The sequence below is a fragment of the Cryptomeria japonica genome, chromosome 2 (assembly GCF_030272615.1).
Source record: "Cryptomeria japonica chromosome 2, Sugi_1.0, whole genome shotgun sequence".
Lineage (NCBI taxonomy): Eukaryota > Viridiplantae > Streptophyta > Pinopsida > Cupressales > Cupressaceae > Cryptomeria > Cryptomeria japonica.
In genome coordinates, this window is record NC_081406.1 from 618,683,958 (window position 1) to 618,701,291 (window position 17,334).

At 32.9% G+C, this 17,334-nt stretch overlaps 1 protein-coding gene across 1 annotated transcript in view; it reads right to left on the reverse strand.

The window, feature by feature from the left end:
* The window catches only part of LOC131078714 (homeobox-leucine zipper protein HDG5-like), a 33,414-nt gene extending 17,035 nt beyond the window's left edge, over positions 1-16,379 (reverse strand). Inside the window, exons 1-6 of the mRNA XM_059215650.1 lie at positions 16,143-16,379; positions 15,279-15,380; positions 14,917-15,183; positions 14,610-14,772; positions 14,217-14,449; positions 13,771-14,010 (exon numbers count right to left, since the gene is read on the reverse strand). Coding sequence (XP_059071633.1) covers positions 13,771-14,010; positions 14,217-14,449; positions 14,610-14,772; positions 14,917-15,183; positions 15,279-15,380; positions 16,143-16,379 — 1,242 coding nt within the window. The remainder of the gene's footprint in view (positions 1-13,770; positions 14,011-14,216; positions 14,450-14,609; positions 14,773-14,916; positions 15,184-15,278; positions 15,381-16,142) is intronic.
* Positions 16,380-17,334: the final 955 nt, after the last annotated feature.

Sequence of the window (17,334 nt, forward strand, 5' to 3'; positions counted from 1 at the left end):
TCTTGGGTAAACAAAATTTGAGCTTTAGGATTCATCACAGAGTTAACCAAAGATGCTATATTACTAGATGTATTAGGTGGAGGCACATTCAAATCTTTCAAGCCATCTTGTAACATTCTGTGATGAGTGGAAGAAGTTTGAATCAAATCCCAAAGGGATATCTTAGCAGGGGTAGCTTTAAGTTGTTCTATGAGATCATATTCCTTACTAAGAACTTGTGAGATACATGGAGCTTGTGGAAGAATTGGTTGAGGATTAGGAAGAGAAACCGGAATAACAGGAGGAGGATTAGGCTGCCTATTATTTCTAGTATGATAGGTATGGGCAATTGCATGATAACTCTCTCTAGTTAATTGCTTGGCATAACTATAAGGACTTATAGGTTTTCTTCCTTGTACAGTGATGATAGGTTTATTCGGAGTAAGAAAGGAGTCATGATCATACCCTCCTTGGACAGTAAGGAGAGGTGATTTAGGAACTTGAAAGGTGGGAGAAGGATAAGCACCTTGGACTTCAAAAAGAGGTTTATTATGCTCATTCAGGTTTATCATGTTAACCAATTTAGAAGTCTTGTTCTTGTTTAAAGATTTCGATAAAGCCACAAAGTCATCAAGAGCATCATCCAACAAAGTATGATCATAGCTATCGAAAGGTTTATCTTTTGATTCAAAAGGAGACATCTCTTCATAGAGGGGATTATTGAAAACAACCATGTTACTAGATTCAGTGGAAGAGTTGATAGGAATGTACCCTTGAGAGGAACCATTCGACTTATCTTTCTCATCACACCTAAATGGCATAGTAACAAGGTTTATGAGTTTTTGGTAAAATGAATGTTTGGCATCTTTAGGGTTCAAAAACTCATCTAAAGCTTCATCTAATTCATCTTGGCTAAACTCATAATCAACATAATCATCATAAACATGAACATCTTGCAAATAAAAATCTGACATTTTGAAATGAAAGTTGCATAAAATTTAAACACACAATGCAAAGAAACAAAGAAACACACTCTTTTGTTTTTTCTTTTTTTTTTCTATTTATTTTTTTTTTCTTTTTCTTTTTAATGAAAATGAAATGAAAACAAACTAAATCTAGATCTAGATCTAACAAATTCAATGCAAGAGGAAGCAATGATAGAATCACGTCGGGTTCACCAAAATGTGTAGGAGAAAAAGAGAGACTAGGTTAACATGCCCTAATCCTACCTTTTGACACACATTACGGAATACAAAAGAGCCTAGAGGTATCACACAATTGGCTACTTCTTTTTATGAAAGAGAGAACCATGGGCTACCTATTAGGATTTCTATTCCTTTGTTGTAATTGAAAGATAAAATGATGCAAGTTCAAGTCCTAACCCCAAAATGCAAGTATGAACTAATAACAAGATTGCAGAATTGAGATTAAACAATGAAAAGCTGTAAACACAAGGACAAAACAAGAATGCAGATGCGTACCCAGAGTCAAAATCTAAGTGAAAATGTTCGGGACGGAGGTGCGGGCGCCATTGTCCTGATTCTGTCCTGGAAACTGCTCCTGAAATTGCTGTTTTGCAACCTGGAAAATTGTCGGAAATGCCAAAAATTGCTGTCTATCAGGAGGACCAGGGCGCCCAGCGCCTCTGTCCCAGGGACCAGGCCACCCAGTGCCCCTGTCTTGGTAGGACCAGGGTGCCCCACGCCCTTGTCCTGGTCTTTTGCTCTGCAACTTGGTGGGAAGGTCGGTCTCAGTCTGCTTCTCCCGGATCTGCAACCTGCGGCGTCGTCCGAGTCCCGAAACCTGCACTTATATCTGAAAAGGGTATGGTGGGCGGCTATATAGGGTTTTGCCTTAGTCAAACCCCCGCTTCGGTGATTTCCATCTCCATGAATAGCCAAGTTGTATTGTAAAAGTATTGTGTGTGCAGACCTTGTGTGTGTGCAAGATCCTAAAATGCAAGTAAGCAAACTAGAGCAACCTAGAAAGTAAACCCTAATTGCTTGTAAATGACAATGTAAATGCTCTAAATCAAAATGCAAAGTGATCTAAAGCATGAATAAGTGATATATTGAAGCTTATGCAAAGACATGAAAACAACATGAAATCATACCCAACCCCAAGGGAGGGGTACAAGCCAATCTTCAGTCAGTAATCTCCTATTGCTCTTCAATGTCTTCCAAGCCCTAAATGGATGAATGAAATTGATAAATACTTGATAGATGGATGTTGAATGTTGTTGAAGTCTTCAAAGATCTGCTCTTTCGCTGCATATGAGGTTCCTGAAAACCAAAATTCGGATCCTTTCAAATGAAGAAACAGAGCTCTTATGTATGAAACCCTAGGTCGTAATTTCAACTTTTAGCCGACCTAGAGATTGAATCTCCAGCCAATTTCTTGGGGTTAAGATTTATTTTATGATTGGATTGTGCTCCCAAAATTTTGAGAAAAATGTCTGGGACCGTGTGCACTCCGGGCGCCATGGTCCTGACAACTTTTCACCAAATTTTTAGGGCTGTCAGATGTGATGATTTTAGAGAGAATCCCAAAGTTACAGGTGACTTCAAGATGTTTTGACCCCCGAAACCAAGCCCCCAAGTTCAAAATAGGACTTAATTAGGGTTTTTGATTAAATGATGTATTGGAGGAATAAAATGAAAAGGGCACACTTTAACGAAAGGGCCCAACTTTATGATGTGGAAAATGATGAAATAGGACCTTAGACCTAATTAATTTGATTAATTAAGTGCTAAAGGGGAAATGCAATGCAAAATGTAAAATGCGCCAAGGCGGGTGCTAAACTAGGTGTGAAATTGTACCATCCTAGCAAGTGCGTACAATTTACAACGCTACAGTAAGCACCTTGGCATCTCAAAAGTGGAAATAGAGGGGGACTCAAAAATTATTATTAATGCAATTATAATTAGAGATATTTAGAGCTAGAAGCTTAGGGACCTTCTTCATCGTACCCTTGGAATCTTGGATATGATTCAAGATTTCATAGTCAATCATATTTATCGGGAGGCTAATGGACTAGCTGAAAAACTAGCCAATCGAGGTGCGTATGGAGAGAATTTAGTCATGAATGACTTGGAAGCCAACTCAGCGTTCGATAGCACATAGGTCAGACATGATTCTCATGTTATAGTCACGATATGAAATTGCCAAGGTTTGATATGAAACTCACATCAAAACAGGTGTGCACGGTAATCATTCCTCATTTAAGTCAAAATATTATTGATTGTGGATAGATTTATCAAGTTGGATTGAATTTTATTTTGGGCAAGTTGTGAGAGGAGTTAAACAATGTGTATGATTGCCTCAAGATTATTTCCGTCATTGTGAGACGACATCACTCTAAGCTTATGTTTTTATAAGTTAGAGAGAAATCCTAGAATTGGAGGATGAACTGGTTAATAGAGCCACGAGGCAAGTCCCGAGGGATGAATTCATTAAAATTGAACATTGTTATCGGGTGAGCATGGACATCCCTATGGTGTTTGTTTCTGTCCTTCTGGTGATGGGTCTGCCTAAATTTGAGGCTACAATGATATGTTGTGCCCTTTTTCGAAAGGATATTTTGTGCAACTTGAATTTGGTAGTTGATAATATGGATGTGAAGATAAAGGATCCATACCCTGAGGATTATTTCGTTAGGGCTGGCCTGAGGGATTCAAGATAAATTAGGGAGCAAATCTCTAAAAGGCCCATCCTCATTGTAAAGGATGAGGTATCCTTTAAAGAAAGGAAACTAAGTATTGTGAGGAATAATGAATTTATGTAAATGTGGCTCGGCTAGAAAGCAACCTCAGGTGGCAATTGGTGGAAGAATTATAGGCTTGTTGAGGGTTATGTTCCATGGTCCCCTGAGATGGCAAAATCCAGATAGGAGGAGGAGGAGGTGGAAATTCTATAGACCCTAATGAAAAATAGGCATGATCGGCCTAGTTAGAGTGAATTGTAGAAGGAGGTGATTCGTGCTACTAAATAGCCTTTTCCCCTCATTGGGGTTGTGTTTATGTCGACCAAAGCATATGCTGAAGGTGAAACGTAAAGGTAAAAAATGAGGGATAGTTCCTTGAGGCTCCTCTTCAGATATGGCTTAGTTTGGTTTTCTTATTAACGATATGAAAACATGAAAACAAATTTAGTTATTCATGCTTAGTTTATAGAATGCGTGATCCTCGAAAGTGCCATATAGGGTGCTCTGCTATAGTTTTTTTTTAACTATAATGGTATGCATGAATTTTGTGTAGATACTCATGCCTAGTAGATGGCAGTTGGCTTAGGGCTTGTCGGATACATGGTAGTAGCTGTAGAATAGTAGTCTGAAGGTGCCATATAGGGCATCCTGCTATAGATATCAGATATGAACTACATATGCAATATTTTGTAAGACTTTTAGTATTATTTTTATAATATCACTGCAGCTATGATTTACCAAAAAAATAAAATAAAATATCATAACTACTAAAAAAGTTACAATATAATTAATAAAAATTGCTCTTTAATGCTTGGTTTATATTATGAAGATGAAAAAATTATTATTTAAAAATTTCTTTGATATGTTGGCGAAATAATATTTATTATTAATGTAGTAAAAAATTGACATCAATTTTTTATATTTCAATTTATAAAATTATTTCAATTTAAAAGTATAGACATCTTAAATATATTTATCTAAAACATATGAAGAGGTATCAATTTTAATCAACATTTTTATTTTATTTATGTGTTTGTTTCTATATTTTATTTTGTTTATGTGTTTGTTTTTATATTTTATTTTGTTTAGATAATTTTTAATTATTTAATTATTTGATGTTTATATTTTACTCAATTTGTGCCCATGAAATTTTCAACTATATAATATATATTTTTTACTTCACTCACGACTTAAAGAAAAAAAATCATTAAATTTAAAATTTTAAAAATTTCATGTCTTTCCATGTGTGTGTGTGTCTATTTGTATGTATATATACATATATATACATATTTATACATACATACATACATACATACATACATACATATATATGCATATATACACACGCACACACAAACATATAGATATATACACACATACACACACAGATAAACATTCAATATTATATTTTTATTAAAATCTCATGCCTTTAAATATTATATTGTAGAATGTCTTTTATGTTTAAATATAAATTTAAAAAATTCTATAAACATATAATAATTTTTTATATTTTAAAAAATAAATAGAAAATAAAACCTTAGGGGCCTTCTTGATCGTACCCTTGGAATCTTGGATATGATTCAAGATTTCATAGTCAATCACATTTATTGGGAGGCTAATGGGCCAACTAATAAACTAGCCAATGGAGTTGCGGATGGAGAGATTTTAGTCATGAATAGCTTAGAAGCTAACTCATCTTCCAATGCCACATAGGTTGGACACGATTCTCATGTTATAGTCACGATGTGAAATTGCCAAGGTTTGATATGAAACTCACATCAAAAGAGGTGTATGTGGTAATCATTCCTCATTTAAGCCAAAGATTTATTGATTGTGGATAGATTTATCAAGTTGGCTCAAATTTTAATTTGCGCAAGTTGTGAGAGGACTTACATGTGTATGATTGCCTCGAGATTGTTTCCATCCTTGTGAGATGACGTCACTCTAGGCTTATGCTTTCATAAGTTGGTTTGTGATAAAAGATTCAAGGAGAAATTTGGTTGCGCTGAGAGATCATTTGGTTTTCCATGGAGTCCACACTGTGCCTTCTATCAAAAAATCGATAAATGTTATTTCTTGGTGTCATCAAGGACAAGAGATGGAGGGAAATCCTAGAATTGGACGATGACCTGGTTAATAGAGTCATGAGCAAAGTCCTGGGGAGTGAATTCATGAAGACTGAACATCATTATCACGTGAACATGGATATCCCTACGGTGTTTGTTTCTATCCTTCTAGTGATGGATATCCCTACGGTGTTTGTTTCTATCCTTCTAGTGATGGGTTTGCCTAAATTTGAGGCTACAATTCTATGTTGTGCGCTTTTCTGAAAGGAGATTTTGGGCAAATTCATTAAGACTGAACATCATTATCAGGTGAACATAGACATCCCTGCAGTGTTTATTTCTATCCTTCTAGTGATGGGTTTGCCTAAATTTGAGGCTACAATTCTATGTTGTGCCCTTTTCTGAAAGGAGATTTTGGGCAACTTGAATTTGGCAGTTGATAATATGGATGAGAAGATGAAGGCTCCATACCCTGAGGATTATTTGGTTACTATTATAAAACCTTTCCCAATTTTAACTTGATGCACAAATTTGATTTGTAGCAACTGAAAAGAAACACAATGACCTTGGAGTAGCTTAATTTAACCTTTAATTGTTGAATGGACATGGACTGATTAAAGCACTTTTACAAATAGAATGAATGATCACAAATGACTCCACATTATTATGTCAAAACTTATTGTTCATTGTTCATATAACAATACTTGATTAATTCTTTCTCAATGCTTTATATTCCCACAACTTTATGCATACATTTAAGAACTTTTGTGACACTCAAATTTGGATTGACATATGAATAAAATGAATATTGGAAGCTTTCCTGAGTGGAAAAACCCTTATGGGATATAAAAAACCACTCGTAAACTTTCCTTTTTATTCATTAAAAAGAGCACCAACAGATCTGTAACAAAGGTGGAGCACCAACTCCAATACCAAAATCTAAAGCACCAACTCCTTTATAAAATTTTCCAATAACAGAGTAAACTATCAAGACTTTATAATTGCATTGTTTGTGCAATCATAAAATCTCAATAGAGTACTGTATAAAGATTTTTCAATAAATCCATTACAACTTTACTGTATTTGATAGTAAATTAAGAATATAAAATATTCTCAAGATGTCCAATGATGTTCAACCTCTCACTTTCGAAATATTATCTCTGCATATAAATCAGAGACCTAAATCCCTCTTTTTAAAAAAAAAAAAATGTTAATAACTCTGTCTTAACTCGTTTGAATCTGTAACAAAGAAGTGATTGAAAGGCATGCTTAAATAACAATGAAATCTCTAACAAACCCTGATACAAAATATTTCCAAAATATTAAACTTGGGTTGTATCAAAATTAAAATGCAGTTCAATAACCTAAATGCAAACTGAAAAGTATTTACCAATCTTTCCTTTCACTGAAAGAAACCATTTTCATTTTTCACTTTAAAGAACAAAGATATCATGCAGATTTTACCTCATTAAGGTAGTCAACAACTAAACAAAAATCTCACAAAATCTACCACATTTACCTGCATGTCCAGCTCGTCCAAGTTCCTCTTACAAACTCCCAAATCCACCATTTTACCAGCTCAAACAACCAACGATTCACTCAGCAGAACCGGTGGCTAGTGTTCAAAGGAATAAGAACACAAATTGAAAACAATTATGTTTTTGCCTAATCTCCTTCCCACGAAATTTTTGAGACCTTTATTCCTTTTCATAATCATTTCAAGTCTGGTCATGTAAAACTGTTCATAATATTTAAAGTCCATGTGATTCATATGAAATCACCACCATAATAATGGCTCAGTCAATTGCCAATTTGAATTCCACATCATATTGTCTCTGTGTGCAACACTGTCCACGTGAATCAACCATATAATGCCCTCAATCATAACCTACATTGTCGATTGTCCAAGTGTGTATGCAATATGATAACCAATGACTGTCTGAGTCTAAGTAACACGACAATGAAAACCGACTATCCAGGATACATATAACACCGATGTCGACTGTCCAAATGATAATTCCATGTAATATGTGACAAGTCAATGCTCATGTGAAGACTGACTTAACGTTAAGTTGATGCCAATATAAATGCAAATTGGAGCCCGATCACAATATTAACATATTGTGTATCAATGTGAAATGCTTGATGCTCAAGTTTTTATTCTGAACTAAAATCTGAATATTCCAAACGTGATTATCCAAAGCACAAATGATACATCAAATATCCTCAATGCAGATATCACAAACATGTCACTAAAGTAAACTCTGAATAATATTTTTTCTTGTCAAAACATAACAAGTATACAATGAAAGAGCATAAGTAATAGTGACTATAATCAAACAAATGTGATGTTATCGAATGTCACAAATAATTGTCCCTAGAAGATAACCAACATGTCTTACTGCACATGAATCCAAAGGATTAGTCCAACCAAACAAACTGAATGGGGCAAGAACTGAGAGCATACAACAAGCCAAAAAAAAGAACTGAATACATCAAATGGAACTCAAGATACCAAGCAAGGGACTGTGCCAATGGCAATTGCATATGCCCACCTCAACACCAATAACCAAGGCATGTATGCTAGGTAATCAATCAATGCCAATGCATAACCAGTTTTGACATCAAGGACAAAATGCATAAGAAGCCAACACTGGCTTGAGGGATTCGAGAGAAATTAGGGAGCAAATCCCTAAAAGGCCCATCAGCATTATCAAGGATGAGGTAGCCTTTGAAGAAAGGAAACCAAGTATTGTGAGGAATATTGAATTTTTGCAAATGTGGCTCATTTAGAAAGCAACCTCAGGTGGCAATTGGTGGAAGAATTATATGCTTGCTGAGGGTTATGTTCCATGGTCCCCTGAGATGGTAGAGTCTGCTAAATAGCCTCTGCCCCTCATGGGGATTGTGTTTATGTCAACCAAAGCATATGCTGAAGGTGAAAGGTAAGGGCAAAAAATGAGGGCCAGTTCCTTGAGGCTCCTCTTCAGATATGGCTTAGTTTAGTTTTCTTATCGATGAAATGAAAACATGAAAAATTTGTTTAGTTATCCATGCTTAGTTTGTGGCAGGAAAGTGCCATATAGGGTTCTCTACTGTAGCTTTTTTTGAACTATAATGGTATGATAGTAGTTGTTGGATAGTAGTCTGAAGGTGCCATATAGGGCATCCTGCTATAGATATCATATATTTTGTAAGACTTTTTTTATTATTTATATAATATCACTGCAGTTGTGATTTACCAAAACAAATAAAATAAAATATCATAATTCATAAATAAGTTACAATATAATTAATAAAAATTACTCTTTAATGAGGTTTATAGTATCAAGATGAAAAGATAATTATTTAAAAACTTCTTTTGATATGTTGGTGAAATAATATTTATTATTTATGTAATAAAAAATTGAGATCAATTTTTATATTTCAATAGAATAAAATAATAAAATAATTTCAATTTAATAGTATAGACATCTTAAATATATTTATCTAAAACATATGAAGAGATATCAATTTGAATCTATATTTTCATTTTATTTATGGGTTTGTTTCTAGATTTTTATTTTGTTTGTGTTTGTTTTTTATATTTTTATTTTGTTTATATATTTTTTAATTATTTAATTATTTGATGTTTATATCTTACTCAATTTATGCCCATGAAATTTTGAACTATATAATAAATATTTATTCCTTGACTCATGACTTAAATAAAAAAATCATTAAATTTAAACTTTAAAATATTTCTTGTTTTTCCATATGTATATGTATGTATGTATGTATGTATGTATATGTATATGTATATGTATATGTATATGTATATGTATACATACACACACGCACACATATAAACATTCAATATTATATTTTTGTTAACATCTCATGTTGTTGAATATTGTTTTGTAGAATGTCTCTTATGTTTAAATATAAATTTAAGGAAATCTATAAACCTATAATAATTTTTTATATTTTTCAAAATAAATATAAAATAAAATAATAAATAATGATTTTTTTCCAAAAATAAATTTGAAAAGTATACATAAAATTAAATAATTTAAAAATCTTGGACACAATTTAACCACGAAGCATCGTTATCAATAAAATAACTCTTAAAATAAAAATACTCATGAAAAACATTTGAAACTATTTTATTTACTCTTTTTACTTTTATTAGAGACATTGAGAGAATTTTATGTGTTGCTTATTTTGAAAAAATTAAATTTATTATTAAATATTAATTTTTTGATGTGTATTGCCTCTCTACTTGAATAAATAATGTAAAAAAATTAAAATTAACATCTATATATCTATATAATAATATAATCACTATTAATGAATATATTTAAAATATCTCTACTATTATAAATTTAACTAAAATTTAAATATATTATCAAACCTTATATTTTAACATTAATAATACTCATTATAAAAAACCAACAAGAAAATTATTCAGAAGAATCAACAAGAAAATTATTCAGAAGAATACTGATGGTGTTGGGTCTTTGTGGGATTTATCCCCTATTTTTGCTTATTATTAATGTATTTCACAAGAATAGTGATGGTGTTGGGTCTTTATGGCATTTATCCCCTATTTTGGCTTATTTAGACCAATTATAACAAATATTTTTCTTTTTCAAAACTTTTTAAAGTTATTTTAAAGTATACATGCATATTTTTTAACTTTAAACGATTGGCGAATATTGTTTTCCTTGTTATACACAGGTTTTTTCCTCCTTGCATAACTTTGTTGTCTGCCATGCAAATTCTCTTCCCCTCATAATCGGATTCTCTTTTCCTATTTAAATTTTTTATGGAAATGACATTTCATTCAAAAAGATTCAGGGACATCTGTAGGGAATACAATTATCTGTTCTGTTAATATTTTCATTGTTTAAATCTTGCATACGGTGAGACGAGCAGAAATTTTTTGGTTGTTTTGAAAATGGGCGATAATGTTTCTTCTGCTATTTATCTGAACATATTTTAGGGTTTCTCTATTCTCAGCCTTTGCTATTATTTCCAGTTGTTTAGGGTTTCTCCAAACCATATGAAGCAACAATACAATCTAGAATGAATACTATCCCACAACTTACACAAAATGGATACTATCCCAACATAAATTTAAGTGAGCCTAAGTTTTGATAGTCTATTAACACAGATATATCTAATGGTTGGTTGTTAATTTACTGTAAATAGTTTCATAAATTTCATTTTCAATACTATTTGTGTGAGTAGGTTTTCGTTGTCCCTGGGAAGTTTTGGGGAAATTTTTCATTCTTGGGGATTGAAAATTATAAGCTTTATGAAGAGGTATCTATGTGATCTTTATAATCATAAAGTATATTTTTTTTAATTAATACACTAATTAATTTATCTTTATTTCTATACTCCAAATCTGCACCCTTATATCAATCATAATACAGATCTCATTACTTGTGAAACACAAGGCAGATTGTAACCATCACTCAATCATAGCAAAGGAGAATTGTTATGGACAATACTGCTATATTGATCATTTTGGTAAAAAGCTTGATCATCTTTATCTGGAGGTAGCTAAGTGTTAATAATTATACAGCCAAGATGGACCATTATTGTAAATTAACAAACTACTGAATTTCTATTAGTTTCTGTAGTGGAAGTTAAAATCATTATATCAGTCATTGTCCACATTTCAAAACTTGCAAAAATAGATAGAGTTGATTGTGTATTTACTACAAATTTTCAAATTTGACATAAATATATTATTTGGATAGCTAGTAGATTGAAGGCATGCATTCTTCCCATTGAATATGTAAATCTGATTTCTCGGATCTCGAGTTTCTACATGTAAAATATGTTCCTAGATCTCAAGTTTCTACATGTAAAATTCATCTTGGAAACTCTATTCCCCTCTAGAAATCCTTTCTAATTGCTAGTTTCTTCTAGTTCATAGTTTGCAAATTTTAGTTTGATAATTTATAGCTGTAATTGTGATTGCACTACAAATAACATTCTAAATCTATCTTAGCTGTGCATGCATTGATAATATATCTTTATTGCTTTGTTCCTCTTAGATAGGGGACAAAATTGAACAAGTTTACCTTTGTTAGCTAATGGCTTTATTGGCTTCATTGTGTTGAGGCTGCTATAAGAGGTCCTTTGACATGTCAAACCAATGAATTTCTCTAAATTGTATGCTACTTGCCTCATGAAACTTTATTGTTATATTACTTTCACCATTTGTTCAAACAACTCCAAAGTCCAAGCGGTCACCATTCATTTTGTAGATATTAAACTAAAATGATGACATTTATTATAGAACTAGGCAGACCTTATCCTCTGAGTGTAGGTAGATTGAAAGCACAATTTCAAAAGGGCTAAAGAACTTTGGTTAACAATCCTCCTACCTCAAACTTTCACCACTGATTATGACAACTGCAAAAATATTACAGTTTTGGATTTAAAACTAATTAACTTCTAATAGATATAAAGTCAATTCACAAGAGCTTATAACATCCATCATTGCTCCAATTAAAATGATATAAGTGAAACACTTACAATACAAGATCATGATAACTATAATATAATACAAGATATGACAATCTCAACAGATTATTTCCAAACAAAGAGATGCTTCCCAATACAAAGTACCATTTGAAAAAATGAACCTATCAACAAATAAAATACATAAGAACACTCACATAGCCAATGACAACAACTTTCATGACAAACTCAACTTCCTATGCAAATACCTATCACTCATTTGTCTATCTTTGTCAATCACTTTCTCTAGTTATGCACTATCTTTGTCAGGCAACTGTATAATGATTTATCTTAACAAATATAACTCACTTTGTTGTTGCGTTTGTTGCTGAAAACAACAAAAATTACTAACTCCAACTATCTCATATCAAACTACAATATTGAAATGTTAATTTGTATAAAGTCTTTATCTATACACTATAGTGTACAACCTCCACATAGCATAATTAAAATATAGTTGTTAATGTGTTATTCACCATATATTTTATAATTATAGCCACAATAATGTTTTAAACTCACCCAAACTTTGCATTTACCATGAGAGAATTTGTAATATAGATAAAGAATATAACTCATGTATCAAATGGTAAACAAACTTCCTAACAAAATGTCATTGAACATCCAAAGATTTGATCCTTGCATACCAAGAAGGTTTTCTACCCAAAAAAATTAAACTTTATCATAGCCCAACACTACATGAATAAAACTTTCTCTCACCAATCAAATTATTAGTTATTAATGTCTTATTAGCTACTGGCCTTGGTATGTAAAACTTTAGATTTCAACTCTTGTAAAACCTGTTTATCTTTAATAAAAACAAAATTCAAACATATATAATTAAAACTAATACAAAATTGAAAAATATTTTTATAAAAACAAAGTTAAAACATATATAGTTATATTAAATCTTAATATAGGGAACAGTTACAATAAATGGTATATAGAAAGAATAGTGAAAATTATTTGGTCACGGCCTGATCATAGGGCCATATATCAGGAATCAGTGTTATATATGTAAAGTATCATAGAAACATAAGTAAAGTAACGCACAAATGCAAAGTTCTGTGTAGAGGAGACATATAACATCAGTTACTACATAGTAAATAGAAGCAGTGTCAAGAGGAGACACACAAGCTATTTCAGTTCCTATACCAGGAGTTCAAATTCACCCAGAACTCAAATCTTAACTCCACTAGAATTTGCATAAATCCACCCAAACGGTACTCACGCCCATTTTGGTAACCATAGAAATTTCAATTATGTCATCAAAATAAACATATTTTAGTCTTTGTGGGTTTGAATCGAATCCACCTCCGTAAATGGACAATGATATATTCCTGAGACTTCTGTAATTTGAGCACTCAATCATCTATACAATGCCAGAAATTTTTTTATTCTTTGGACGGTGTTATTCATAGTATTGTGGATTTTTTCAACATATGCACCGCTCAGACTGCAGTTGGTAAACTCTGTCTCAATATTTTGGAATATTAGTGTAAGTACTGAACCTACACTGTCAAGGCTGGTGGCCGAGGCTTCCTCATGTAATATAGTGGTTGGTATAAGTGAATTAACGGCAGTTGAAGTATGATATGGTAGTACTGCAAATCCATGATGAGCGGCAATGGGTAATGAAGAAGCATCCTTACCATGGATGATGTCAACATTTATTTCTGTATACACACAAAAAGAACCCGATGCGTCTCTGTAACTATGTTTCAGCATCTTCTCTGTCTCGCCTTCCTGCGAATTCTAAAAGCATTTAACTCAAGACAAATGAAATGCAATTTGAAGGGTCTGATCCATTTCCAATGCTTGTGAGTTCCTTCCATTCTCCACATGATAATAGTTTGTACTTAACAGAATAAAGGACAGAAAAAATCTTAGAGAATGATAAACAAAATACAATCCAGAGATTCCTAATAAGAATCGGAACACGTATAGTATACCTTTGATGCGGTTCGCTCATCCCCCAAAAAATTAAACAGTACGTTTGGGGGGACAGAAAGCTTGATAGAAGTTCCAACACAGACAATAACACCACTGGATTGTCCCACTTCGGAAGCGTTTCTTGTTGTGATTTTAATAGGGTCGTTGCTGGATTGTGAGAGTGCACTTATGTTTGCAACAAATTGACTGCTTATGTTCTGCGCCAATCTTATCATATTTGTCCGGGAAACAGCTGCAAACGTTATATACATTACATATTTGCAGACAAATTAAAAAGACTTGCTTGATAGCCTGACTACAATTCTACTGTACTTCTATTATAACAGGATTTGGGACCGATCAAAAACCATTTTACTTTAATATAAAACATGTCTTTTCCAAAAATTGAATACCTTCTTCGCTGGTGAGATCTACTAGAGTTTTAAACCAACAGCATTGCCTCTGCAAGCATGTCAGCCAATGCTGGGCGCCAAAGGCCATTTCGCTGTTGATGACTTGCTCAAATATTTTATGAACTATTCTATAATCTGTCTCACCCTGCTCTATCCAAATCACCTGCATTATATTATAAGGCATGATAACTGTTACATATAAATTCCCACTTAAAGTTGTCATTTTCAAATAACAATACAACAGATATATTACATATATCCATCTAAATTTTTTCAGGAAAAATCAGCTTATACTTAGATTCATTACAATTTCTTTGCTACTATTATAGTTAGGCCAATCGACAGAACTAAAAAGAATAAAGACCTTTGAACACCCATTAGGCATATCTTGTATAACACATCTAGACGGATGCTTATGGTACCATCCAACGGAGGGTGAAATACTGTAGTTCAAATTTTCTAGAGAAAAGTCTACCACTATCCACATTCCATTGGTTGGCTGCTGGGAAAACCGAAGAAAAGATATATGTCTCGTGGGAACAAGAGGAGATAGAATCTGTAGCTTAGCATACATCTGCACGAGGACATACCATATTAATATTCCATCGTTATGAAAATATTCGCTGAGAAACCATTAATTTCTTTCTTTATTGAGACAGACATTCATACCAGTTGAAGTAAACCATTTCTGTGACCACCAACCCCTTGAGACACAACTTGCAAGGTCTCTGCTCTTGTTACAATTAATGAAAATATTTTCATCCATTTATTCTGCAACAACATATAGAAAGTCCGATTTAATGTATTGCATATAAATTTGTTCTAAGTATCTAAAATGGTAGTGCTTTCCACGGCTGTTTCAAATAATCAAATATTCCGCCGAATCCTTAAATGCTCATCTTCGAAATAGCTGATCCAGTTATTGGTGGTGTGCACAATTAGCAACCAACCTTGTTATATTTCCAAAGTCTTATAAAAGACAAAATATTAAAGTTTATATTTTAGGGATCATAAATCTTATCCATAGAAAAATTTGACAGACTAGTCTTATAATCCAAACACATTAAAAAAACAGTAAAGAGACAACTGACGAAAAGCAAAGCACCCACCAAATAAACAAACCCTAAAACACTTACAGAAAGTTATGGAAAGTTATCTGAAGTTAAACGGAATGGTTAACATGCATCAAATTAAAAATATCAGTTTTGGTTAAGACATGTTACAAAATTTAGAAACAGATGTAAAATTTGAAAAAAAAAATAGAAAGTAATTCTCAGATAACATTAAAATCTCTAAGCCTGAATTTTATGCCTAAATCTCATGATATATAAATACAAGCATGAAGCCAAACAATATCACACACATAGATATATAAAATCTTGAGACTCTAGGGAATCATAACAGTGCAAGTTATAAGGAATTATTAGGAAAATATCATGATTTAGTACAGAATATCTCAATCTTTGTCATAGAACATGTAAAAATTGCAGGGATCCTAAAAATTTCTGAATTAAAACCTTTAAAATATCATACCACATCCATGAAGACATCAACCAATTCAGCTCCTGTGATAGAAACAATTGAGGTGTCCCCGCTGCCTTCTCTCTTCATGTTGCTGCTGAGCCCCATGCCCTGAGGAAATGTTCCGTACAACTCATTCGTATTCAGAATTTCTGTTGTACCATCCGCAAAAGGTTTCTTCACCCAAACAGGCTCGTTTGCGTCTACCATCCAGATAAATTCTTCAGTGGCCTTTTGCGCTGCTTCCATTGCCGGGGATTCATCCAATGAAACACAAGTGGTTGTTGGCAATGTAATCTGGTTCTGTCCTGAGCTTCCCTCTTCATGGTGTGAAGAGTACATCATCTGTGATTGATCTGCTCTGGTTTCTAACAAGGGGATTGTTCTTCCAACACAATTCGAGGCAACTGCTTTCACTTTTTCAATCTACAGGACCAGAAGAAGATCGGCAGTGGACAATGAAAGATTAAAAAATTACAACACACAGAAAAAAAATAGAACTAAAAGAGAAGAACACAAATATTTTCAGAACTGATAATCTTCATATATTGGAAAATCTCTAACTCTAAATTACAATAAGAGTAATTGTCTTATAGACAATCATTTTCCTAAGGATAGGAAAAACAAAAACTTAAAACAATAAAACTAAAAATCTGCTTTATAACTAAAATTATAGAACTTATTCTATCCTATCTTAGCAATATATATTTGCTGATTAATAAAAACAAAGAAAGATGTTTTATTTAAAATGTAGCAGTTTGGATATGGGAACTGCTGTTTTAAAAACTGGTTTGTTAAATAAAACTAAAAACAAGAAAGCAGACCGCCTTCGTGATCTCCACGATACATTGTATCATTCGAGCTTATCTTCAATCTCCCCCTGAATGATCAATGGAGTGGAGTCCCAACTGATTTCTGAAGGCAATAAAACTTGTGGTTAGAAGAGCTCTAGTAAAAATATCAGCAACTTGTTCAGATGAAGGACAAAACTACAACTCCAGAAGATTTTTTGTCTGCAACATGCTTCGTGCCATTTCCATAATGGTACGGTTCTTTCTTTCAGCAATACCATTTTGCTGAGGTGTATATGCGGCAATAAGTTGTCTCTGGATGCCATTCTTAGCACAAAAATCAGCAAACTCATTAGAAGTAAACTCTCCCCCTCTATCTATTCTGAGTATCTTGACAAAATACCCGCTTTGTT